The sequence below is a fragment of the Trichomycterus rosablanca genome, chromosome 5 (assembly GCF_030014385.1).
Source record: "Trichomycterus rosablanca isolate fTriRos1 chromosome 5, fTriRos1.hap1, whole genome shotgun sequence".
NCBI classification, from domain to species: domain Eukaryota; kingdom Metazoa; phylum Chordata; class Actinopteri; order Siluriformes; family Trichomycteridae; genus Trichomycterus; species Trichomycterus rosablanca.
This window is the reverse complement of record NC_085992.1, coordinates 52,001,181-52,026,418: the sequence shown is the minus strand read 5'-3', so window position 1 is coordinate 52,026,418 and position 25,238 is coordinate 52,001,181. Positions and strand designations below refer to the sequence as shown.

Here is a 25,238-nt window from a genome sequence, read left to right as displayed (position 1 = left end):
GTACGGGACTGTAATAAAGTAATAAACAAGCTCTTGGATTGGTGTCTACATAATTATACACTATATTGCCAAAAGTATTCACTCACCCATCTAAATCATTGAATTCAGGTGTTCCAATCACTTCCATGGCCACAGGTGTATAAAACCGAGCACCTCAGCATGCAGACTGCTTCTACACACATTAGTGAAAGAACGGGTCGCTCTCAGGAGCTCGGTGAATTCCAGCGTGGTACCGTGATGCCACCTGTGCAACAAGTCCAGTGGTGAAATTTCCTCACTACTAAATATTCCACAGTCGACTGTCGGTGCTATTATAACAAAGTGGAAGCGATTGGGAACGACAGCGACTCAGCCACCAAGTGGTACCACGTAAAATGACAGAGCGGGTCGGCGGATGCTGAGGAACATAGTGCACAGAGGTCACCAACTTTCTGCAGAGTCCATCACTACAGACCTCCAAACTTCATGTGGGCTTCAGATGAGCTGAAGAACAGTGTGTAGAGCTTCATGGAACGGGTTTCCATGGCCGAGCAGCTGCATCCAAGCCTCACATCACCAAGCGCATGGTGTACAGCACATGACACTGGACTCTAGAGCAGTGGAGACGTGTTCTCTGGAGTGACGTATCACGCTTCTCCGTCTGGCGATCCGATGGATGAGTCTGGGTTTGGCGGTTGCCAGGAGAACGGTACCTGTCTGACTGTATTGTGCCGAGTGTGAAGTGTGGTGGAGGGGGGATTATGGTATGGGGATGTTTTTCAGGAGTCGGGCTCGGCCCCTTAGTTCCAGTGAAAGGAACTCTTAATGCTTCAGCACACCAAGAGAATTTGGACAATTTCATGCTCCCGACTTTGTGGGAACAGTTTGGGGATGGCCCCTTCCTGTTCCAACATGACTGCGCACCAGTGCACAAAGCACAAGCTCCATAAAGACGTGGATGAGCCAGTTTGGTGTGGAAGAACTTGACTGGCCTGCACAGAGTCCTGACCTCAACCCGATAGATAGAACACCTTTGGGATGAATTAGAGCGGAGACTGTGAGCCAGGCCTTCTCATCCAACATCAGGGTCTGACCTCACAAATGCGCTTCTGGAAGAACGGTCAGAAATTCCCATAAACACACTCCTAAACCTTGTGGAAAGCCTTCCCAGAGGAGCTGAAGCTGTTATAACTGCAAAGGGTGTCGACATCATATTAAACCCTGTGGATTAAGAATGGGAGTCACTCAAGTTCATATGAGTGTGAAGGCAGACGAGCGAATACTTTTGGTAATATAGTGTATTATATATAGTAAAGTAATAATATAGTATAACATCCTAATCTAACACCCTAAACGTTGCAGGAATCAGGACTGGAAGGAGAACACGGCTGCGGTGTGTTTAGCCTCCCTGGTTGCGTTCCTGGGCTTCGTGCTCCTGAACCAGGGCTGCTTCAGAGACTTTTGGGTGTTTCAGTTCTGCCTCGTCATGGCTAGCTGTCAGTACTCGCTGCTGAAGGTACGAATTTGAAGCTCCGTTTGGTAAATCACAGCTTGATGTTTGATTCAGGTTAATTTGGTTCCTGTTTTGCAGAGCGTGCAGCCTGATGCAGCGTCACCCACTCATGTAAGTTCAGCAGACGTTCAGTCAGTCGGGGATTTTACGGAGTTCGTTTGGGACTCATGATTTTGGCTTTTTCTCTCCAGGGACACAATCGGATCATCATCTACAGCCGAGCTGCGTACTTCTGTATGTTTTGTGGCCTTATTTGGATTTTGGAGCTGGTGCTGAAGAAATCGGACCTTCCCGTGTTCACTTTATACGGCGTCACCGTTGTGACGTCAGACTCCCTCCAGTTTATGCACGACATTTTAAGAGGTAAGTACTAAGATTAAAAGTAAACATCATCACCATCATCTCCACCCATCTATTTTATGGTCGCGCTGGCAACAGGGCAAGCAAAGAATCCCAGGCATCTTTATATCCTGGGGACTCCCCCCAGTTGGCCATGCCTGGTATACCTCCATTGGTAGGCGTCCAGGAGGCATTCTTTGAAGATACCCGAACCACCTCAACTGGCTCTTATCGATGCCAAGGAGCTTTCATATAGCTGAGCTCCTCACCCGATCCTGAAGAGTATCTCCAGCAGCCCACTGGTGGGCTGTATCCGCAATCTTGTTCTTCCTGGCATTACCCAAAGCTGGTGACCATGGATAATGATGGGGACAAACCGACTGGTAAAATGAGAGCTCCTTCTTGAGTCGATCTCATGATCCCTCATCTCATCACTTGTAAATAAGACCCAGAGATACTCGAGCTCATCCACTTGTGGCAGGTTCTCCCCCCTACCTGAAAGGAGCATATTATCCTCATGATAACCATGGGGTATTTTTTGGTACCTTATAAATTAAATGTCTTGAAGCAACATTACAGAATCCAGGACCGACAGACCAAAAACCCAAGAAACCTTGAGAGGAACCAGACTCAGCAGGGACCTCAGCAGGGACTCGACTCATGACTCACAAAAATGACTCGTAAACAACAAGAGTCTCTAGCATCAGCATGTGTTACATGAGTTACGTGTGAATATAATTATTATTATTATAAATATTCTGCTCTTTAATAATAATAACCCACAACACACACAATGTGTAAATGTTCCAGCAGCTTCCGGTGTAGTGATGAAGCGTCGCTCCCTACTCCCTACACAGTCTGAAGTTCACTTCATTTGAACATTTTCGTTACCTCTGGATCAGAATCTCACTTAAAATGGTGGAATACCCTACGTAGTGCACTTCACAGGAACAACCGGGGTGAATGGAACGCTCCTACAGAATCGGCGCTAATGGTTGAAAGACGCTTTCTGAACCAATCAGAGCTTCTGATTGTAATTGTTAGTAAGAAATGCTGTTATTTGCATGTATTCAGTTTGCATCACACAGATGACGTGGTAATGAAACGCTCGATCGGCTTTCTAACCACTTCCTGTTTTACTTCATGACGGGGAAAAGTTTGGAGGTTTTTAATTATAAGCACATTTACAAAATAACGGATTCTGTTCCTAATGGGACGCACGCTTATAAATGTAATAGCATCTGGAAGAACAGAAGCTCAGGTAAGCAGCGGTTATGATTGTTTTTGCTGTGTTTGGGATTTTGGCCGCTGTGCCGTGATTTATCGAGCGCTTTTGTTCTGTAATGAAAACAAAACGTATCAGTTGAAGCTTTTAACTGGAACCTTCTCGTTACAGAAATTACATTCATTTACACAATGAGGAGGAAAGTAAAGACACGAAGTAAAACGGCTAAATACACTCGCTAATCTGTTGTTGTTTTTATCTGAACTTACAGATTATTTCTTTATTTCTGCGCTACATTTATAATATATGTTTTGTGTAGATTATATTGACTCCTGACTCGACTCGGACTCGTATTTTGTGACTTGTGAACATCTCTGGTAATAGTACAGAACTAAGATCTAGTTTGCAAAATATGACAGGCTGCTCCGGCTGTCTGCAACAACCCAGTTCTCGATGAAAGGAAAGATGGGGAACCCTAAACACAAGACAACAACTACATTGCATGACTGACAGCACACGCCAATGGAAAACTGGCAAAACACCATGTTTGCAATGTTTGTTATTACATTAAACTAACTTTTATGTTCCTTCTTCTTTCTAGGGTTCACATGTTTCTTCCCTGTAAGCTTTTTGCTGGGCCTCCTTCCACAGATCAACACCTTCGTTATTTATTTATTAGAGCAGATCGATATTCACTTCTTCGGTGGCACAGGTAGCTGTTCTATAATTTAGTAAAAGTAAATATGTACATGTTGTACATATACAAATGTTAAAAAAACCTGTCTGTCTCTGTTTTCTTTAATCAGCGGCGACCGGACTTCACTCGGCCGTTTACTGCATCGGGAGGAGTGTGTTGGCGTTAACGATGCTGTATGGATTTTGTTTGGGTGCTTTGAAGGTATGGCTGTATTCAAATACATACCGTATCATCCTGCTAATGGTGTACGCATTTTTACAAAGAGACTTAGACTTTCAGTGTAAAGGTTTGGTAGTAAATTGATATGAAGGCGATGTTTGGAATCACGGTATGGACCCAAAGGTGACTGGCTCACCTCGCTGAACCTAATGTCAGCATTATCCTAATAAAAAGTCCAAACCAGGGTGTCTCCCCTAAACTGGGAATACTATTTGACTTTTTTAATGGATGAAAAAGCAAAGCAGGAAAGGCTGAACACCTTTATGTTACCTTTATGTCAAGGGAACTGGCCTTGACATAAAGGCGACAGAGCTCCTTTTATTTCTGGATGTTCAATCTAGCTCACCTGAATCCATAACACCTGAATCCATAACACTTTATTGTACTTTGCTACTGCTTACTGGAATAAAGATCCATCATTTCCCTTCAAGTTTGGAGGGTCCTTACAACTGGTGAGCCAGAAGTCGAATCTGTACTATTTTGCCTGTCATAACTGGTGAGCCAGCCAGTAAGGCTGCGAATCTATTCTTTTTCCTCACAACTGGTGAGCCGGAAGTCGAATCTGTCTCTTTTTTTGTCCATTACAACTGGCGAGCAAGGGAGTCAAATCAATTTTTTTACATCTGGCCAACCAGGAGTCGAATTTAATGCGTTAGCCAAGAGTCGAATCTGTCCCTTTTCTTCTACAACTGGTGAGCCAGTAAGGAGTCAAATTTGCCCTTTGTTCACTTATAACTGGCGAGCCAGTAAGGATGCAAATCTGTCCTTTTTCCTTACAACTGGCAGACCAGCCTGAAGTCAAATCTGTCCCTTTTTTTTATAACTGGTGAGCCAGCCAGGAGTCGAATTTGTCCCTTTTTGTCCCTTTCACCTGGCAGCCAGGAGTCGAATTTGTGTTTTTTCCCTTACAACTGCCAAATCTGTCCCCTTTTCTTTTACAACTTGTGAGCCAGCCAAGACTCTAATCTGTACCGTTTCCCCTTACAACTGGAAAACCAGTATGGATGCGAATCAGTCCTTTTCCTTCTACAACTGGTGAGCCAGCTAGGAGTCAGATCTGTCCTTTTTCTTCTACAGGTGAGTCAGATAGGAGTCAAATCTGTCCCTTTTTGTCCCTTATAACTGGCAAGGCTATAAGGATGCAAATCTTTCTCTAAAACTGGCAAGCCAGCCAAGAGTCGAATCTGTCCTTTTTCTCTTACAACTTGTGAGCCAGCCAGGAGTGAATTTGCTTTTTTGTCCCTTACAACTGGCAAGCCAGTAATGAGTCGAATCTGTCCTTTTTGTTTCTTACAACTGGCGATCCAGCCAGAAGTTGAATCTGTTCCTTTTTCTTCTACAACTGAACCTTACAAATAAACACCCGTGATCTTTCATTCCTCAGACGGCATCAAGAACCTCCACTCAACACTAGCTTATTTAACCACATGGGTGAGGGATTAGTTTATCAAACCTTTATCAGCTCTACAATACAGAGTTACTGCACTAATCATACTTAACATTTTACTGTGCAAACTTACTGAGCTCAGAGATATCTAGGATGGATGCGAATCTGTCCCTTTTTCTTTACAACTGGCAAACCAGCCTGAAGTCAAATCTGTCCCTTTTTGGAGGCATCTAGGATGGATGTGAATCTGTCCTTTTTCCCTTACAACTGGTGATCCAGCAAGAAGTCGAATTCGTAATTTTTCTCTTACAACTGTCAAGCAAGTCAGGAGTTGAATTTGTCCCTTTTTCTATAAAATCTGGTGAGCCAACCAGCAGTCGAATCTGTCTTCTTTTTCCACTGGTGAGCCAGCCAAGGAGTCAAATTTGCTTTTTTTCCTCTTATTACTGGCGAGCCAGTCAGAAGTTGAATTCGTCCTTTCTCCCCCTTACAACTAACAAACCAGTAAGGATGCAAATCTGTCCTTTTTCTTCTACAACTGGTGAGCCAACCAGGAGTCGAATTTGCCCCTTGTTTACTTATAACTGGCGAGCCAGAACCGATGTGGATTTGTCCCTTTTCTCTTACAACCGACAAGCCAACTAGGAGTCAAATCTGTCCTGTTTCTTCTACAGGTGAGTCAGATAGGAGTCGAATCAGTCCCTTTTTGTCCCTTACAACTGGCCAGCAAGGATGTGAATCTGTCCTTTTCTCCTTACTAGTGGCGTGCCAGGCAGAAGTCAAATCTGTCCTTCTACTTCATTTAAAATGTTTAATGATTAACATTTCTGCTAATAAAAGGTGGTTGCTGGCTGAGCAGTGATGATAGTGTCTGGAGTTGGACTGATTTTCTGGATGTGTCCCAAATCACTTAGGATCAATTTAACATAATGTGGACACCTGTCCATGAGCTTGTTGGGCATCCCATTCCAAAACAATGTGTATTAATATGGTAATGGCCCGAATTGTGGCTATAACAGCCTACACTCCTCTGGGAAGGATTTTGTTGTGTACCTGTTCAGTCAAAAGTCACAATTAAAGTGAGCCAGTTGATTTCAAAGGTATTCAATGAGGTTGTTTATTGTTTATCTGAATGGAAAGGCTGTCCTTATACCATATAGTGTAGGTAAAGGTGCATACACATGTCTGTGTTCTCATTACAGGAACCTTGGGATGAGCAGCACATCCCCGCCCTGTTCTCTGGTTTCTGTGCTCTGTTGGTTGCCTTGTCGTATCATCTCAGTCGACAAAGCAGTGACCCCTCTGTATTGTTGTAAGAACACCTCTTTATTTAGTTTCTTTATCCTAGCTGTAATATCATGTTATCCTTTGCCTTATAAGCAAGATGCACTAAAAGTATGTGGACATCCCATTTCAAAACCATATGGAGTTGGGCCCCATTTATGCCAACAACAGTCTGCAATCTTCTATATAACATCTACAGGTCCTTCTCAAAAAATTAGCATATTGTGATAAAGTTCATTATTTTCCATAATGTAATGATAAAAATTAAACTTTCATATATTTTAGATTCATTGCACACCAACTGAAATATTTCAGGTCTTTTATTGTTTTAATACTGATGATTTTGGCATACAGCTCATGAAAACCCAAAATTCCTATCTCAAAAAATTAGCATATCATGAAAAGGTTCTCTAAACGAGCTATTAACCTAATCATCTGAATCAACGAATTAACTCTAAACACCTGCAAAAGATTCCTGAGGCTTTTAAAAACTCCCAGCCTGGTTCATTACTCAAAACTGCAATCATGGGTAAGACTGCCGACCTGACTGCTGTCCAGAAGGCCATCATTGACACCCTCAAGCAAGAGGGTAAGACACAGAAAGAAATTTCTGAACGAATAGGCTGTTCCCAGAGTGCTGTATCAAGGCACCTCAGTGGGAAGTCTGTGGGAAGGAAAAAGTGTGGCAGAAAACGCTGCACAACGAGAAGAGGTGACCGGACCCTGAGGAAGATTGTGGAGAAGGGCCGATTCCAGACCTTGGGGGACCTGCGGAAGCAGTGGACTGAGTCTGGAGTAGAAACATCCAGAGCCACCGTGCACAGGCGTGTGCAGGAAATGGGCTACAGGTGCCGCATTCCCCAGGTCAAGCCACTTTTGAACCAGAAACAGCGGCAGAAGCGCCTGACCTGGGCTACAGAGAAGCAGCACTGGACTGTTGCTCAGTGGTCCAAAGTACTGTTTTCGGAAATCAAGGTGCCAGAGTCTGGAGGAAGACTGGGGAGAAGGAAATGCCAAAATGCCTGAAGTCCAGTGTCAAGTACCCACAGTCAGTGATGGTCTGGGGTGCCATGTCAGCTGCTGGTGTTGGTCCACTGTGTTTTATCAAGGGCAGGGTCAATGCAGCTAGCTATCAGGAGATTTTGGAGCACTTCATGCTTCCATCTGCTGAAAAGCTTTATGGAGATGAAGATTTCATTTTTCAGCACGACCTGGCACCTGCTCACAGTGCCAAAACCACTGGTGAATGGTTTACTGACCATGGTATTACTGTGCTCAATTGGCCTGCCAACTCTCCTGACCTGAACCCCATAGAGAATCTGTGGGATATTGTGAAGAGAAAGTTGAGAGACACAAGACCCAACACTATGGATGAGCTTAAGGCCGCTATCGAAGCATCCTGGGCCTCCATAACACCTCAGCAGTGCCACAGGCTGATTGCCTCCATGCCACGCCGCATTGAAGCAGTCATTTCTGCAAAAGGATTCCCGACCAAGTATTGAGTGCATAACTGAACATAATTATTTGAAGGTTGACTTTTTTTGTATTAAAAACACTTTTCTTTTATTGGTCGGATGAAATATGCTAATTTTTTGAGATAGGAATTTTGGGTTTTCATGAGCTGTATGCCAAAATCATCAGTATTAAAACAATAAAAGACCTGAAATATTTCAGTTGGTGTGCAATGAATCTAAAATATATGAAAGTTTAATTTTTATCATTACATTATGGAAAATAATGAACTTTATCACAATATGCTAATTTTTTGAGAAGGACCTGTATATAAGATGTTGCACTTAATTAATGAAAGAATTGTGGGTTTGATTCACTGGGCGAAAGACAGGAAACACCCTGGACAGGTCGCCTGTCCATTACAGGGAGGCTGGGTGCATAGAATTGATTTACTTTAATTGACTTTACACTAAAACATCCAAACTCATATGAGGCATGTCCACATACTTTTGGCTGTATAGCGTATACCTAGTATTTTCTTTTGTGCAGCCTGGTGTGTCTCTTGGTTTAATATTTAATACGTCCCTCTTTAATGTCAACCAGCTCTTTGATCAAGTCCAAACTGGTGCCAGAGCTCGGCAATGGTGAGGTGGAGGAAGAGTCGACCGAGAATGAAGATCCTCTACCGGAAAAGCTGAAGAGCTCCGTGGTAAAGAGCGTTATAGAATAATACAACCCCAAACCAGAAAAAGTTGGGACAGGGTAGAAAATGTAATTAATAATATAAAACACAGTTTCTTACACTGACTTTGACGTTTATTTGATGTCAGACAGGATGATCCTGAGATATTTCATCTTTTATCTGCTCAACTTCATTTCATTTATTAATAAACATCCATTCCTGCATTTCAGGCCTGCAACACATTCCAAAAAAAGTTGGGACAGGGGCAATTAAGGGCCAGTAATGAGGTGAAAACACTAAATAATGATGTGATTATAAACAGGTGATGTAAACAGGTGATTATAATCATGGTTTGGTACAAAAGCAGCACCAGGAAAGGCTGAGAGTCTCTGATGAGTAAAGATGATCAGAGGATCCAGTTTGTCCACAAATGTGTGAGAAAATGATTGAAATGTTTAAAACCAATGAACCTCACAGAAAGATCGGAAGGGATTTGCATGTTCTCCCTCTACAGTGCAGAATATCATTAAACCATTCAAGGAATCAGGAGGAATTTCAGTGTGTAAAGGTGGAGGGTGCAGCTTAATCTGAACGCTCGTGATCTTCCATCCCTCAGACGCATCAAGAACCTCCACTCAACACTAGCTGATATAACCACATGGGTGAGGGATTAGTTTATCAAACCTTTATCAGCTCTACAATACAGAGTTACTGCACTAATCATACTTAACACTTTACTGTGTAATAAAGAAGCCTTATGTTAACCGGCGTCCACTTCTCTGGGCTCGGAGACATCTAGGATGGACCATCACACAGTGGAAACGTGTTTTGTGCTCAGATGAATCAGCATTCCGGGTCTTTTCTGGAAAAAATGCACATCTTAAAACATGTTTGCAGAGACAAAATAAAAGCTGAAACATTAAATCACTTGGTCTCCTCGGTGCCAAAACCTTTTTTAAGTGGTGAAAAGGAACGGCGACGTTACAAAGTGGTAAATGCTTTACTGTCCCAACTTTATTTGGAATGTGTTGCAGGTGTGAAATGCAGGAATGGATGTTTATTAATAAATGAAATGAAGTTGAGCAGATAAAAGATGAAATATCTCAGCTTCATCCTGTCTGACATCTAATAAAAGTCAAAGTACTGTCCCAACTTTTTCTGATTTGGGGTTGTAGTACATGGCATAACGTGATGCAGATACAGGCTTGAAATAAACCTTGTTCTGGCTCTTTACTGTCTTTTACAGAGGGAGATTCTGCTCTCAGATCTGGTCGTGTGCATCATAGCATCAGTTTTGACTTACGCAGTCACTGCCAGCACCGTCTTCCTGTCCTTAAGGGTGAGAGAATCAGATTATAAGCTGCCTTAAATGTACTATACACCGAGTAGGCATAACATTATGACCACTGAGAGGTGAAGTGAATAACACTGATTATCTCTTCATCATGGCACATGTTAGTGGGAGGGATATATTAGGCAGCAAGTGAACATTTTATCCTCAAAGTTGATGTTAGAAGCAGGAAAAATGCGTGAGGATCTGAGGGCCAAATTGTGACGGCTAGACAACTGGGTCAGAGCATCTCCAAACCTGCAGCTCTTGTGGGGTGTCCCGGTCTGCAGTGGTCGGTATCTATCAAGAGTGGTCCAAGGAAGGGACAGTGGTAAACCGGCGACAGGGTCATGGGCGGCCGAGGCTCATCCATGCACGTGTGGTCCGATCCAACAGACGAGCTCCTGTAGCTCAAACTGCTGAAGAAGTTCATGCTGGTTCTGATAGAAAGGAGTCAGAATACACTAGGGATGTAACGATACACTCTACCCACGATGCGATATGATTCACGATACTGGGTTCACCATACGATTTTTTCCCGATTTTTTTTAAACAAAATGAAATTAAAGACAAATTATGACGAAGTTTCCTTTTATTATTTCTCTTTAAAATAAAGTAAAATCCTGTATTTGTGCTTATCTTTTATTTATTTAAATAATGAATGTCCTTTTATTTCTGAGGGAGGTACAAACTATGCAAAACGATGCTTATTGTGTAAAAAAACTAAAATGAGATTTTAAAACAAATCCAACATTAAATAAATTAATGAATAATACAAATAAAGAAAGTATCCTCACATAAATACATTTGGCTGGAAAATTCCGAACCTGGCAACCCTGTAGTGACGTCAACCAGTCGAGGTGAATAACGCCAGCGCCCTCTGCTGTTTAAAGTGAATATCGCTTTATCTTAAATGAATAACCGATTCGAATTGTGGCACATGTGCACCGTTTTTTAACTGTTTTGTGGTGCATCGTTACATCCCTAGAATACACAGTGCAGCGCAGTTTTACCAGCAAAAGGGGGACCAACACAATATTAGGAAGGTGGTCATAATGTTATTCCTGATCGGTGTATGTCATTATTACATGAAAAATACTTAAGATTAGAAATAATATCCTTTCTTTTTTTAAACACAGCCGTTTGTCACCATAGTGCTGTATGCCTTGGCAGCAACCGTGGGCTTCGTTACCCACTATCTCATCCCTCAGCTACGTAAGCATCATCCCTGGTTGTGGATCTCACACCCAGTGCTGAAGAGTAAGGAGTACTTCCAGTTTGAGCCTTCAGGTGAGTGATGATCATTGTTATGTTTCATGTATCAGGTAAAAGATCTGGGTATGTTGGCACAGGTGGGCAATCTGATTCAGATGGAGTAAAAAATCCACGACCGCGGGGCCACAGAGTCTTCAGTAATAAAAGAAATAAAAATATAACGGCGCTCAGAGTCACGTCAAGATTTTGTCGATTCCTTTCACCAGTTTATAATCCTAACAGGAAGATTATTATACTTCTTTAAATTAGACATACCCACTTCCCTCTGAACTCTCAGCACGCCTGAAATCTTCTGCGTTTGCTCTGGTGTCTAGTTTTCGTTTCTCTGGAGCCGCCGCGCTTATCCAAAACCTGGGGAACGTTCGGGGTAAAGAAGACGGGGAGAGTGCCAGCAACCTGCCTAATAATTTTATATCTAAAATACCTCGTGAGCCGTTTCAAACTTAGTAACGGGACACAAATGGCCAACGGGTCGTAGTTAAAACATCACTGCTAGGATTTGAGCCTTAGTGATGGTTTAGTATCAAAGAAAGACACTTACATTTTTGACAATTCTTTTTCTAGGGCATCAGGTGCCTCCAACATTGTCTTACCATTTTTTAGTTCCTTACCATTTTTTTCTGATGAGGCACCAAAGCTTCACTGTTAGCACTTTTGCAGTGACATGGTGCTAGACCTAGTAAACGCCTAGTAGACGCTGGTCCATGCTTTTCGGTTGGACTATTGCAATTCTCTGCTCCATGGGCTTCCCTCTAAATCTATACGCCCCTTGTAAATAGTCCAGAATTCTGCTGCACGGATCTGAACCCATACAAAGAAGTCTGATCATATTACCCCAGTCCTGGAGCGGCTTCACTGGCTGTCCATTACCATGTGCATACGGTACAAAATCTTACTTTTCACCTATAAGGCGCTCCATGGTTTGGGTCCTGTTTATCTTTCAGACCTCCTAAAATTCTACAATCCCTCCCGTAACCTAAGGTCATCAGATGCCGGTTTCCTAGTGGTTCCCAGGTTCAGACTGAGCACCATGGGTGGCCGATCTTTCAGTGTTGCTGCCCCTTCGCTCTGGAACTCTCTTCCATCCTGGTTACGGTCTACTACTTCACTATCTAAATTTAAAACTTTACTAAAAACCCGTCTCTTTTCTCTGCACTTTTCCCCGTCCTCCCCTGCTAGTTCGGTGTGATTGTTATTTTTGTATGTAAAGCGACCTTGGGTTTTGTGAAAGGCGCTATATAAGTGTAACTTATTATTATTATTATTATATCTATTTCCTCGGCTGCTCCTGTTAGGGGTCGCCGGCGGATCGTGATCCACATTATTAAATTGGCACAGTTTTTACCCCGGATGCCCTTCCTGACACGACCCTCCCTATTTCATCCGGGCTTGGGACCGGCACTACAGTGCACTGGTTTCTGCATCCTAGGTTTATGCAACCTGACTGCATGTTTTTGGACTGTGGGAGGAAACCGGAGCACCCGGAGGAAACCCACACAGACACGGGGAGAACATGCAAACTCCACACAGAAAGGACCCGGACCGCCCCGCCTGGGGATCGAACCCAGGACCTTCCTGCTGTGAGGCGACAGTGCCACCCACTTAGCCACCGTGCCGCCCGGTGCTAGACTTCGTAAATACAGTATGTGTTAAATATCAAACAAACACAGAAACACAGTCGTAACGTGAGAAACGATTCATTACGATTCGTGTTTTTAGCTGCTTTACACGTCCACATCTTCTTCTCGTTTTGACCGTGCGATTGCTAACTGAATTGCTGTAGGATTTAACCAGTAAACATGAGGCACTTAAACGCTACAAGAATGAAAAATTGCTAAACACAAAACCTTACATTTTGAATTCCACAGCAAGTTGCATTTTACACGAGGACTTAAGTGTATATCATTACTGTTTTACAGAGGATGCTCAGCTGATGTGGTTCGAGCGCCTCTACGTTGGACTCCTGAGCTTTGAGAAGTACGTGGTGTATCCTGCCATCGTGCTCAGTGCTCTCACCAATGACGGGTTCGCTCTCAGTCACAGGAAGAAGCTCGGTATACAGTACGTACCTCATTATTACTGTACTGCACATCACATGAATATCACATGAATATGTGATGCAGCCAAATACACTGTTAGATAAATAATGTGATGAGTGCTGTTACACCCCGGAAAGGCCGATTTTTACCTGCATTTAAATTTGTTTAAGCAGATATAGCTTCAGTTCTGGATGCAATTTGGTCCAAAATTGGCGCCGCATGGCTTTATTATTATTATGGTTTTATTATTTTGGGTCACATTAGGTCAGAACTCTGCACTGTTTATGCCTAGAACTGATGCATGGCTTGAGTGTAGAACTTCTTGATGCAGCACGGACTGTGTTAAGTCAAGTCAACTTTATTTATACAGCGCTTTTTACAATAGACATTGTCTCAAAGCAACTTTACAATATCCAGGACCAACAGATACAAAAACAACCCCCCCCCTTCCTGTTGAGCAGCCGAGGGCGACAGTGGCAGGAAAAACTCCCTTAAAATTACAGGAAGGAACCTTGAGAGGAACCAGACTCAGCAGGGCCCGTCCTGGTGGTCTGGAGGAAACTTTAAATAAATAGGATTTACACAAATCATACAAACACAGAATTAAATTGAACTGAAAGTTATAACTAGCAAAAATAATAATGTGAGTTCTTCATTATTCAGTCCAGTCTGTGATAAAGTCTGTAGTGAGTTCTGGACATTTTTGGTGCAAACTCACCAGGTTTCCGTCACGTCTAGTAGGAGCAGCATTGTTGGCACGGCAGTCTCGACTTCGGGGTAAAACAACAGAGAATGGAGTTAAAAATGTAAAATGTGAGTGTTAAGTGGTTCTCTGAGGTTCTCCTGAGCCTGTGAGATTATACTGTTACTAATGCGTTTCCGTCTGAGGGTTTAACTTGCCACACACATCCAGCAGTGGTTTATGGTTTATTATATTGCCCTATATATACTGAGATTTCTACAGAGTCCCTGAAACTCTTCACAGTGTTATGGATGGTAGATGGTGACAAACTTAAATGATTTGCAATACTGCATTTAAAACCGTCCTGATCTTGAGCACGCCTGATCTGGTCCGATCTCGGGAGCTAAGCGGGGTTGAGCTCAGTCAGTACTTACATGCGAGAGCGCCTGGGAATACTCAGTATAGCCTAGGGAATGTAGCCTAGTGGGTGGAGCTTTGAGCTGACAATCAGAAGATTGTCGGTTCAAATCCAGCCACTGCTATGCAGCCACTGTTGGGCTCTTGAGCAAGGTCCTTAACCCTCTCGGCTCCAGGGGCATTTTAAGTTATATCCCTTGTTAGCATCAGCTATATTCAGCTTTATGTTTTGCTGTGGTTAGCTGTTGTTATCAGTAGCTCTTGACTTTATTTAAAGTTCTTGTACGAGCATTAGTTTTACCTGTTGTTAGCATTAGCATTAGCGTTTGTTGTCTGAAGTGAGTGTTTATGTCAATTTGTTAGTTCCTGTGCTAACATTAATTTAACCAGTTGTTAGCATTAGCAGTCCTTGTGTCAGAATTATCTTCCCTCCCGAGTGTTAGGTGGGTGTAAGCAGGTTTCAGGTGGGTGTGAGCAGGTTTTAGGTTCGCGTCCCGTCCTGACGCCGATGTGTCTGTGCTTTGCTTGGCTATGTCTCGCTCCTGCTCCTGAGTTTCTCAGGCATCTGTGTCTCGCTCCAGCTCTGATGTCTTATTGATGACAGTTGCTGGGATGAAGCTCCTGCGCTCGTCCTTCTGTAACCCCAGCTACCAGTTCCTCACGCTGGTCTTCACCATCGTCTTCTTCCAGTTCGACTACAGCAGAGCTTCTGAGACCTTCCTGCTCAACTTCTTCCTCATGTCCATCGTCTTCCACAAGGTGTGTTTAACCCTATAATGCTCAGCGTATCATATTTGATACATGAGTTTTAAAGACTTCTACATCATCAGTATTTATATTGTTTCCCTGAAAACCTGAAGTGTACAATTAGATACGTGTCTTCTGCCCCCTGGTGGATTATTCATGTACTGCATGCACCAGAGGAGCTTTAATTGAGATCCAAAGTGGCCGTCGTCAGTCAGTGACCCACCTGTAGTTTAGCATAGATGTTTTTACTCAAAGTTTTACTAATCTTGTAATAGGAATATTTATTGGATTGATGCAACTTATAAGTACTTAAGGTTTTGTAATTTATTTTGATGTAAAATCGAGTTGAATATGTGTGTATCAAATAATATACAGTGGGAATTTAAGGTCATTATAAGTAAATTAATGCATTTCATGCATTATCAATTCCATGAAAATAAACTAATTAAATGTTTAAATAACATCATTAGATGGAATTACAATAGAAACTAACATTTATAGCTTATATTATATTGTTTATATAATATGCAACCTGCTGACCCCGAAGATGCATAGAACCTTGACAAAACTAACTAAAATATATCTTTTCCACATCCGGTTGATCATTACTGCATTTTTTTTCTAAGACCCCAGTAATTCTTTTATAGGTTTTAAATTACAAAAATCTAAAGGAGTCAGAAAACTAAAGGAAATTCAAAGTTTAAGAGGTTAAAATGATGTTCTGTGCATTTTTCTGTGTTAAAAAACATGCTGTGAACAATACATTTAAAATGTAAAAAAGCCTGATGTATCAAATATGATAAAAAATAAAACTCATATATGCAAAGTCTTATTTATTTAATTTTCTTTTTATTTTAGTTTTTTTTTGAGACCCCAGGTACCTGAGTCAAAAAACTAAAGGAAATTCAAAGTTTAAGGGGTTAAAAGTAAATACATTAAATAAAAGTAATAAAAAATAACAATACATTAAAAAAGCCTGATGTATCAAATATGCTACAAAACAAAACTCACATATGCAAAGTCTTATTTATTTAATTTTCTTTTTATTTTAGTGGAGATCAAAAGGTTTTTGGGTTTTTTTGAGACCCCAGTTATTCTTTTATAAGTTTTAAATTACAAAAAATGTAAAGGAGTCAAAAAACTAAAGGAAATTCAAAGTTTAAGAGGTTAAAATGTTTTTTAAAAATTTTTCTGTGTGTACAGAATGTGCTGCAAACAATAAATAAACAAAAGCCTGATGTATCAAATATGATACAAAACAAAACACATATATACAAAGTCTTATTTAATTGTTTATTTTTTTTAATTTTATAAGTTTTAATTTACCTGAGTCAAAAAACTAAAGGAAATTCAAAGTTTAAGAGGTTAGAAATAAATACATTAAATTAAAATAATAAAAAATAATCAATTACAAAAGCCTGATGTATTAAATATGATACAAAACAAAACTCATATATACAGTCTTATTTATTTATTTATTAATTTTAGAGGAGAGCCAAAGGTTTTTTTTTTTTGAAACCCCACTTATTTTTTGTACGTTTAAAATTACTTAAGTCAAAAAAAAACTAAAGGAAATTCAAAGTTTAAGGAGTTAAAAAAATGATGTTCTGTACATTTTTGTATGTTACAAAATTGTGCTGTGAACAATAAATAAACAAAAGTCTGATGTATCAAATATGATACAAAACAAAACTCACATATGCAACGTCTTATTTAATTATTTATTCATTTTTAATGAGACCCCAGTTATTCTTTTATAAGTTTAAAATTATCTGAGTCAAAAAACTAAAGGAAATTCAAAGTTTAAGGGGTTAAAATAAATACATTAAATAAAAATAATAAAAAATAAAAAATAAAAAAAGCCTGATGTATCAAATATGCTACAAAACAAAACTCACATTTGCAAAGTCTTATTTAAATTTTTTTTTAAACTCCTGTTATTCTTTTATACATTTATAATTATAAAAGAATAACTGGGATCTCAAAAGAGACCCCAAAGTAAAAAAAAACTAAAGGAAATAAACATGCTGTGAACAATACATTTAAAAAAAAAAGCCTCATGTATCAAATATGATACAAAACAAAACACACATATGCAAAGTCTTATTTAATTGTTTTTCTTTTTTTGTAATTGACAGGTCACAAAAACACTCCAGTTTAAACATTTTTTATGAATTTTATGGTAATTATTTGGTGGTTTATGCTTTACAGGGTCGAGCATTAATTCTTTAGTCACCCACATGCATATGCTTAAATCCCAAAGCTAAACTAAGCAGTTCTGTTGCATCTCAGTGAGTCACGACAGGATTTGTTCTGTTTTGCCTGCAGCTCTGGGATCTGCTGCTCAAGCTGCACTTCGTGTTGGTGTACATCGCCCCCTGGCAGATCGCGTGGGGCAGCGCGTTCCATGCCTTCGCTCAGCCGTTCGCCGTGCCGCGTATCCTTACAGTGTTCCCATCGCGGATCCTGAACCACTATTTTTATCCACTATTTTTATATATGTACTCCTTGATGTTTGGGTTCAGATTCGGCCATGCTGTTGCTCCAGACGTTGATCACCACGGTCTTCTACACGCCGCTGAGCCCGTTCCTGGGAAGCGCCATCTTTATCACGTCATATCCACGTCCCGTCAAGTTCTGGGAGAGAAACTACAAGTAAGAGCATCCAGCGTTTCATTTTGTGGATGTGGGTGTTTCATCTTACTGGATATTTATATACAGCGGTACCTTGTAACTCCACGTCCCCTGAACCCAAAATCTTTAAAACTCGACGCCCTTTGTGGAGAAATTTGTTCACTTAAACTCAACGTGTGTGTCGCTTTGTTCAGCTCTCGGCTTGATCAGTAAACCCTCATCAGCGTGTGAATCTGATCTGAATCTGCATCAGTGTGAAATAAGCGTCAGATCCAGGGTTACAGCTCCACATGTATCTGTGTTTATCTGGATTCTCCTCCCTGTTTCACTTTTAAACTTGTGTTACAGCTCCAGCTTCTGAGAAATGGTGAGAATCAGAATCAGCTTCTCCCAGAGTCTAAAACGCTTCTGGTTGAAAATAAAGCTTAACGTGGTTTAATGTAGTAAAAGAAGGAGACAGGAGCACTAAACTTCTCTTCATTATTACTGCTCATAAGTTCCTCCACTAATCACATTCCTCACTCGCTGTTTTACTACAATAAGTCACGCTAAGTTTTGTTCACGTCACACTTCAGCAGAGCAAAAGCAGTTTTGTCACTTCTTATGTGAATGCATCGGTGCTGAAGGGAATACGGTATTCCAACATCGAGCATCTCCACCATTAAGAAGCGGCAGGAAACAATAAAGAAGTAAAACTAAAGTGCAGCTTTTATTGTATTTTTATTGAAGTGTAACTGTTAGTAATTGTATTTCAGTGTGTTTATATTATATTTGTGTTATTTTCAGTGTTTAAGTGTCAAAAACAACCTCATTATTTTACATGAGACTAAAATATCTGCAGCTCCACGGGACCATGGACGCATTAACAGGTTTCACAAACATCCTTATGGGGGAAAAATACCTCGAAACTCAACGTCTTTAAAACTCGACGTCACTCCCAGAACCGACTGATGTCCAGTTTCAAGGTACCGCTGTATTCTTCTCCGGAGGATGAACAAGATATCTGACCTCTATTTTCACATTTCAGCACGAAACACGCTGACAATTCCAACATCAGGCTGGTGTCTCAGATCGACAAGGAGACGGGTAAATGAGAATACGTGAGCTATTAAATGAGCGCGGGTGCTGAACCACGCCTGACGAGGGTGCTGTTCTTTTCAGGATGTGACGATAACAATCTGAACTCGATCTTCTACGAGTACCTGACGCGTTCGCTGCAGCACTCGCTGTGTGGGGACCTGCTGCTGGGCCGCTGGGGAAACTACAGCGCCGGAGACTGCTTCATCCTGGCCTCGGATTATCTCAACGCCCTGGTGCACCTCGTGGAGGTCGGGAACGGCCTGGTCACGTTCCAGCTGAGGGGCCTGGAGTTCAGGGGTGAGTGGAAAACGGAGCGGTGGGACAGATTCACAGTCTGAGTACGAGGACTTACTCTCTCCATCCTGCAGGTACGTACTGCCAGCAGAGGGAGGTAGAGGCCATCACGGAGGGCGTGGAGGAGGACGAGGGCTGTTGCTGCTGCGAGCCGGGTCACCTGGCCCACGTCCTGTCGTGCAATGCCGCGTTCAACCTGCGCTGGCTTGCCTGGGAGCTGACCACCACCAAGTATGTGCTGCAGGGCTACAGCATCAGCGAGAACAACGCCGCTACCATGCTGCAGCTCTATGACCTGCGCAAGCTGCTCATCACCTACTACCTCAAGGTAACGCGCCTGTTTCAACCCTTACTGCAGCATGAGACCACGCCCACTCACTCACCTTCTTATCCGCTTATCCAATCAGGGTCGGGGGGGGGGGGGGGGGTGCTGGAGTTTATCCCAGCTTTTCAATGGGCGCAAGGCACACAGTAACACCGATGCCAGTCCATCGCAGGTAACACACTAACAACCTCTCACAGCGTCAACAATCCTGAGTGTTCCCACGAGAGAGGCAGAACAACCCAAAACTTGATCTAGAACAGATGTGATCTAGAACCCCCAAGCTCTGCGCCTTTGTTTATAATCGAGGAGGGCAGCTCTGGTCCTAGGGGTCAGAGACCAGGCGCAACATTAGACCCCAGACCCCCAGGACCGGTACCACACCCCTGGTTCAGAAAGACTAATCAAAATGTTTGCCCTCAGAGCATCGTCTACTATCTGATGATCAACCCAAAGCTGCAGACGTGGTTGAAGGATCAGTCTATACACGAAGCCCTGCAGCCCTACAGCAAGTGGCACCACATAGAACGAGACCCGGTGGTGTTCAGCGTCAAGATCGACGAGGACTACGTCCACTGCCTGCAGGGCGTCACCCGGGCCAGCTACTGCAACGTCTATCTGGAGTGGGTCCAGTACTGCGTCAGCAAAATGGACGAGGTAGGAACACGCCCTGAGAGATAAACACCACAACCGCCATGGAATATTGTCGAATTTACTGTCGAACTACTACGTCCTTAAGGTGGACAAAAGAAGCAGCAAGTATAAGTAGGGCACGACTAAATTCATGGGAAAATGTGCTTATTTTCTTGAACCTCGTGTTTAAAAATCGCAGATTTCACAGATTTTTACTGTAAAGATCCACATTTCACGTCAGTCATTAAATTTCACTCATAATTCAAATGATAAAATAAATAAAGCTACGATACACAGAACAGCTACCTTAATAGTTGAATGTAAACCTTGAACATCCAGTGACAATCTCAAATACAAATCGGTTGTTAGTTTTGACTCGTGTCGTGTTTTAGCTGCTTTACTTCCACATCTTGGACGTTTTGACTGAGCGATTGCTAACTGAATTGCCGTAGGATCGCTAGGACGCCTCATAGTGCAGATTAACCAGTAAACGTGACGCACTTGAACGCTGCACGAATGTTAAACTAAACACAAACCTTACATTTTTAATTTTACGGCAAATTGCATATTTCTCAAGAATGGCTCATTTTCATGATTTTCACGGCCGTGAAGTAGGTAGGGCTTTAAGTACAAGGCATCCTAGAGTATATGGCCAAATGTATGGACGCTTGACCATGAGCTTGTTGGACATCCCAATTCAAAACCATTTCTTTTTTTTTATGTGGACCCTCCCTCCCCCGATACCATACAAGCCTCCATTTTAATGGGAATGCTTTCCACAAGAATTTGGACTGTATCTATAGGAATTAGTGCAGGCCACTGGAATCCCTCCACACCAAACACATCACTCAAACTGTTGCCACAAAGTTTGAAAGCATAATGTTATATATATATGACAGTGGCAGGAAAAACCCCTTAAAATTACAGGAAGGAACCTTGAGAGGAACCAGACTCAGCAGGGACCCCCATCCTCCTCGGGTAGCCTGGAGGATCATTTAAATAAATAGGATTTACACAAATCATACAAACACACAAATTAAAATGACCTGAAAGTTATAACTAGCAAACAATAATAATGTGAGTTCTTCATTATTCAGTCCAGTCTGTGATAAAGTCCATAGTAAGTTCTGGACATTTTTGGTGCAAACACGCCAGGAACCCGTCACATCTGGCAGGAGCAGCATTGTTGGCACGGCAGTCTCGACTTGCAGGATTCAACCTCGAGAGGGTGAACAGGTTTCCATCAGAACCACCTCGGGGTAAAACAACAGAAGATGTTGTTAAAAATGTGAAATTGTTACAGAGAGTAGTTTTAGACTCCGACACCCCGAATTATTACAGCAGAACTACGTTTACTTGTTTAGTTTGACAAGATGAATCAAAAGCCTGAGAAAATAAATATGTTTTCAGTCTAGACTTAAACATTGAGACTGTGTCCGAGTCCCGGACAGAGGCAGGAAGATTATTCCAGAGTTGTGGAGCTTTGTAAGAAAATGCTCTTCCACCAGCCGTGATCTTTTTAATTCTAGGAACTATAAGTAACCCTGCATCTTGTGAGTGAAGTGGACGTGCTGGGTTGTAGTGATCAGTAAGCTCACTCAGATACTGTGGTACAGACCATGTAGCGCTTTATAGGTTATACAAGGTTACATGGTGACACACTGGAAATCTTGTGGTTTGTAAATAGCAATGTATTAATGCTAATAATGACCGCTGTGCATAACAAACTAAGTGCACTTCTCTTGTTTTTAGCCGGTGGAGTGTGGCGAGGACTCTCCACTGGTCACACTGTGTTTTGCTCTGTCGGTGCTGGGCAGGAGGTGTCTGGGCACCGCGTCACATAACATGTCCAACAGGTATTTACTTCAGTCCTTCAATACATCTTATACTGTCAAATTGGGCACATTCTTTACACCAGTGGTCCCCAACTACTGGGCCACAGACTGCTCATTTATTACCAAATTTATTAACAAATTCTGTTTTAATAACATCCGTCTGGTCCTCTTGACTGCCCTGTGATGGACTGCCGTCCCGTACAGGGTGTTACTGTGTGCCTTGCGCCCATTGAAAAGCTGGGATAGGAACCACGCCTGACGAGGGTGCTGTTCTTTTCCGCCCGGCCCGTCCTGCGACCCTAGTTGGATAAGCGGTTGAGATAATGAATGAATGAATGAATGAATGAATGAATGTTCCTCTTGACGTGTTGGACACAAACCTATTTCAGTCACATGATACCAACAAATTTAGCCCAACCACAAATCACTTCTCAACCACAAATGACCCATGAAATGCGGCGGAATGGATCCGTCCGTCAACTTCAAACCTGCCAGGGTTTGGATTAATATCAAGGCAGAACATCCAGAGAGTGCTGCACATTTCCAACATCCTATCTTTGTGAAGTGGGATTTTCTGCAGTAATGGCAACCAAAACGAAGTTACTGTGTAGACCGGACATGAGGAACACACTTTAGGTGTTATTATCTCGTATCACCACTAGGTGGGAGCGTCTCGTAGCAGCAGAAAAAGCTCAGGGTTCTACTGATTTCCCATCATTGGTGAGCAGTATTGTTATGCACTTTGTGTTTTTATTATGCTCTTCGTATCATCCGGTCCGTGAAATTATATCTTATATGAAACCGGTCCGTGGTGCAAAAAAGGTTGGGGAGCTCTGCTCTACACGAATAATCAGCCATTAGCGTCAAACCACAAACCACAAAACCTAAAATCAAGAACGTAGCATGGAAAAAATCATACAAGTCGGTCTGTTTTTGGTGTTTGTATTAAATGTAAAACTCTGAATAATTAGAGCTCAATAATAAGTTATTAATTACTAAATAAGGTCATTAAATCACTCAGCAGAATGTGTATTTTGGATTGTTGTCTCCGTTGCAGTTTGGAATCGTTCCTGTTCGGCTTCAGCACCTTGTTTAAGGGAGATTTCCGCATCCCCACCAAGGACGAGTGGGTGTTTGCTGACATGGATCTGCTGCAGAAGGTGGTGGCACCTGCCGTCAGAATGAGTCTCAAGCTTCATCAGGTACAAAGCAGAGTCACACAAATGTGGTAAAACACGCTAGCACACCAGAGCTGACATCTCGAACTCGAACTAAGGTTGTATCTCAGCCTGGTGCTGATACTGTTAATGATCGACTCTTTATTAGATCAGAAAGGATGTAAAGGATACGACAGAATTTCCTGAACGCATGTTAAACAGAACACCCCGTTTGAAGAAGTGCCTTTTCTGCACGACCCTAGTTTGGCTGGTGGAGGGAGCGCGGAGTCACAGTGTGAGCTGTTGTTCTCCTTTGATGATCGCCTGTGACCTTTTCAACTAAAGCTGTGATGCCGGACCACGAGGTTCACTTCAATTTTCTGGAAACTTGTTCTGGTTTGGGGTGATGTCCCAGTTTGCCTTGCTCCTTAGTCTTGCGAGGGAGGTCCGAGGGGTCGAATGGGACTCCTGCTTTCCAAGAGTCTGGTTTTAACCCCATCACAAAATTGCGCCACCCAGCTCACATCCCTTTGTTGTCCCTGTGCAACCCCCTGTTTCTCTGTAACGGGTTATGGGACGGGGGCGTGTTCCTCCCTGTGTTTCATCAGCGTTCCTATTATCGAGACTTTTTAATACTTTAGGAACTGAGGACACTAATTTGCGTGTTTTGCGAGTGGAATTTTTCCGGCTCTCCAGATTCCCTGAATCCTTTCACAATATCATGTACAGTAGATGGTGAAAGACTAAATTCTGTCCTGAAGTTTGGCACAAAATGGTGAGGCATGGCACGTCATTGCTCCGTCCAAACCTTTTTTTTGGAGTGTGTTCTACACAGGAAGGAATTGAACTTGTAATTATGTGGATCCTGAACGCATGTTGATCAGAGCACCCTGTTTGGAGACGTGCCTTCTGCACGACCCTAATTTGGCTGGCAGAGGGCGCGATAAGTCAAAGTGTGAGCGGTAGTTCTTTTAATGACGGTCACCTGTGACCTTAGATATTAATTGTAGGTTCCTTTATTAATTTGTATTTATTAATTGGCCGCTTTGTTTTCTAAATTCCTCCCCCCTTCTTTAGTCTCAGTATTATTCTACCTTGGATTGTAGAGCTGCACTTTGGGTTCTATTTCATCTCTACCAGGCGTATGGGGATTGCACCTCACTCTCTCTCTCTCTATCGAGGCACATCCACACTGTCCTCCTGGTTTTAATTTAAGATTGTTTATTTGTGACTCATTAACACCTAATTTATGTTTTGGTGGATGACAGGACCACTTCACGAGCCTGGAGGAGTCCGAGGAGCCGGCCGTCCTCCACGAGGCCATCAGCACCTACAGGAGCGCCCTGGTGATCTGCGACGAGGGCGACCCGGCCTGGCGCCGGGCGGTTCTGTCCAGCAGGGACACGCTGCTCACGTTACGCCATACGCTGGACGAAGGGAGCGACGAGTACAAGATCATCATGCTCTACAAGCGCTTCCTCAGCTTCAAAGTCATCAAGGTGTGAATGAGAGCAGCAGCTAGCATGTCTAAACCAACACAGCGACTTCAGACTCGACTCGGACTCGTTTCAAATGACTCGGAAAGCGTCAGCATGTGTTACCATTAGTTACATGTGACAGTTATATATCTAATTATTATTATTATAAATATTCTTTGGTTAATGCCGTTACCGTGTCTCTCTGTGTCCCGGTCAGATGAATAAGGAGTGCGTCCGTGGGCTCTGGGCCGGTCAGCAGCAGGAGCTGATCTTCCTGCGTAACCGGAACCCGGAGCGCGGCAGCATCCAGAACTCCAAACAGGCGCTGCGCAACATGATCAACTCCTCGTGCGACCAGCCGCTGGGCTACCCCATGTTCGTCTCCGCCCTCACCACCTCCTACGCCGGCACGCACAAGCACATGGGCAGCGTGTGGGGGGGCGCGCTGAGCCCGAGGGACGTCCGGTCCTGGCTGTGCTCCCGGTGGCTGCGGTAGGTAACGGGGTCCGGCGGTCCGAAACCCTGCGCCCCGCCCCGG

The 25,238-nt window shown here is 42.7% G+C and overlaps 1 protein-coding gene across 1 annotated transcript in view; it reads left to right on the top strand.

Moving 5' to 3' along the window:
- Window positions 1-25,238, top strand: part of pcnx2 (pecanex 2) — a 44,273-nt gene that overhangs the window by 16,533 nt on the left and 2,502 nt on the right. The window contains exons 11-31 of the mRNA XM_062996325.1: window positions 1,342-1,495; window positions 1,571-1,603; window positions 1,684-1,855; window positions 3,658-3,768; window positions 3,863-3,954; window positions 6,562-6,671; window positions 8,699-8,804; window positions 10,024-10,116; window positions 11,247-11,397; window positions 13,302-13,443; window positions 15,102-15,279; window positions 17,596-17,704; window positions 17,793-17,922; window positions 18,929-18,987; window positions 19,063-19,278; window positions 19,350-19,603; window positions 20,021-20,254; window positions 21,983-22,086; window positions 23,123-23,267; window positions 24,491-24,721; window positions 24,918-25,192. Coding sequence (XP_062852395.1) covers window positions 1,342-1,495; window positions 1,571-1,603; window positions 1,684-1,855; window positions 3,658-3,768; window positions 3,863-3,954; window positions 6,562-6,671; window positions 8,699-8,804; window positions 10,024-10,116; window positions 11,247-11,397; window positions 13,302-13,443; window positions 15,102-15,279; window positions 17,596-17,704; window positions 17,793-17,922; window positions 18,929-18,987; window positions 19,063-19,278; window positions 19,350-19,603; window positions 20,021-20,254; window positions 21,983-22,086; window positions 23,123-23,267; window positions 24,491-24,721; window positions 24,918-25,192 — 3,099 coding nt within the window. The remainder of the gene's footprint in view (window positions 1-1,341; window positions 1,496-1,570; window positions 1,604-1,683; window positions 1,856-3,657; window positions 3,769-3,862; window positions 3,955-6,561; window positions 6,672-8,698; window positions 8,805-10,023; window positions 10,117-11,246; window positions 11,398-13,301; window positions 13,444-15,101; window positions 15,280-17,595; window positions 17,705-17,792; window positions 17,923-18,928; window positions 18,988-19,062; window positions 19,279-19,349; window positions 19,604-20,020; window positions 20,255-21,982; window positions 22,087-23,122; window positions 23,268-24,490; window positions 24,722-24,917; window positions 25,193-25,238) is intronic.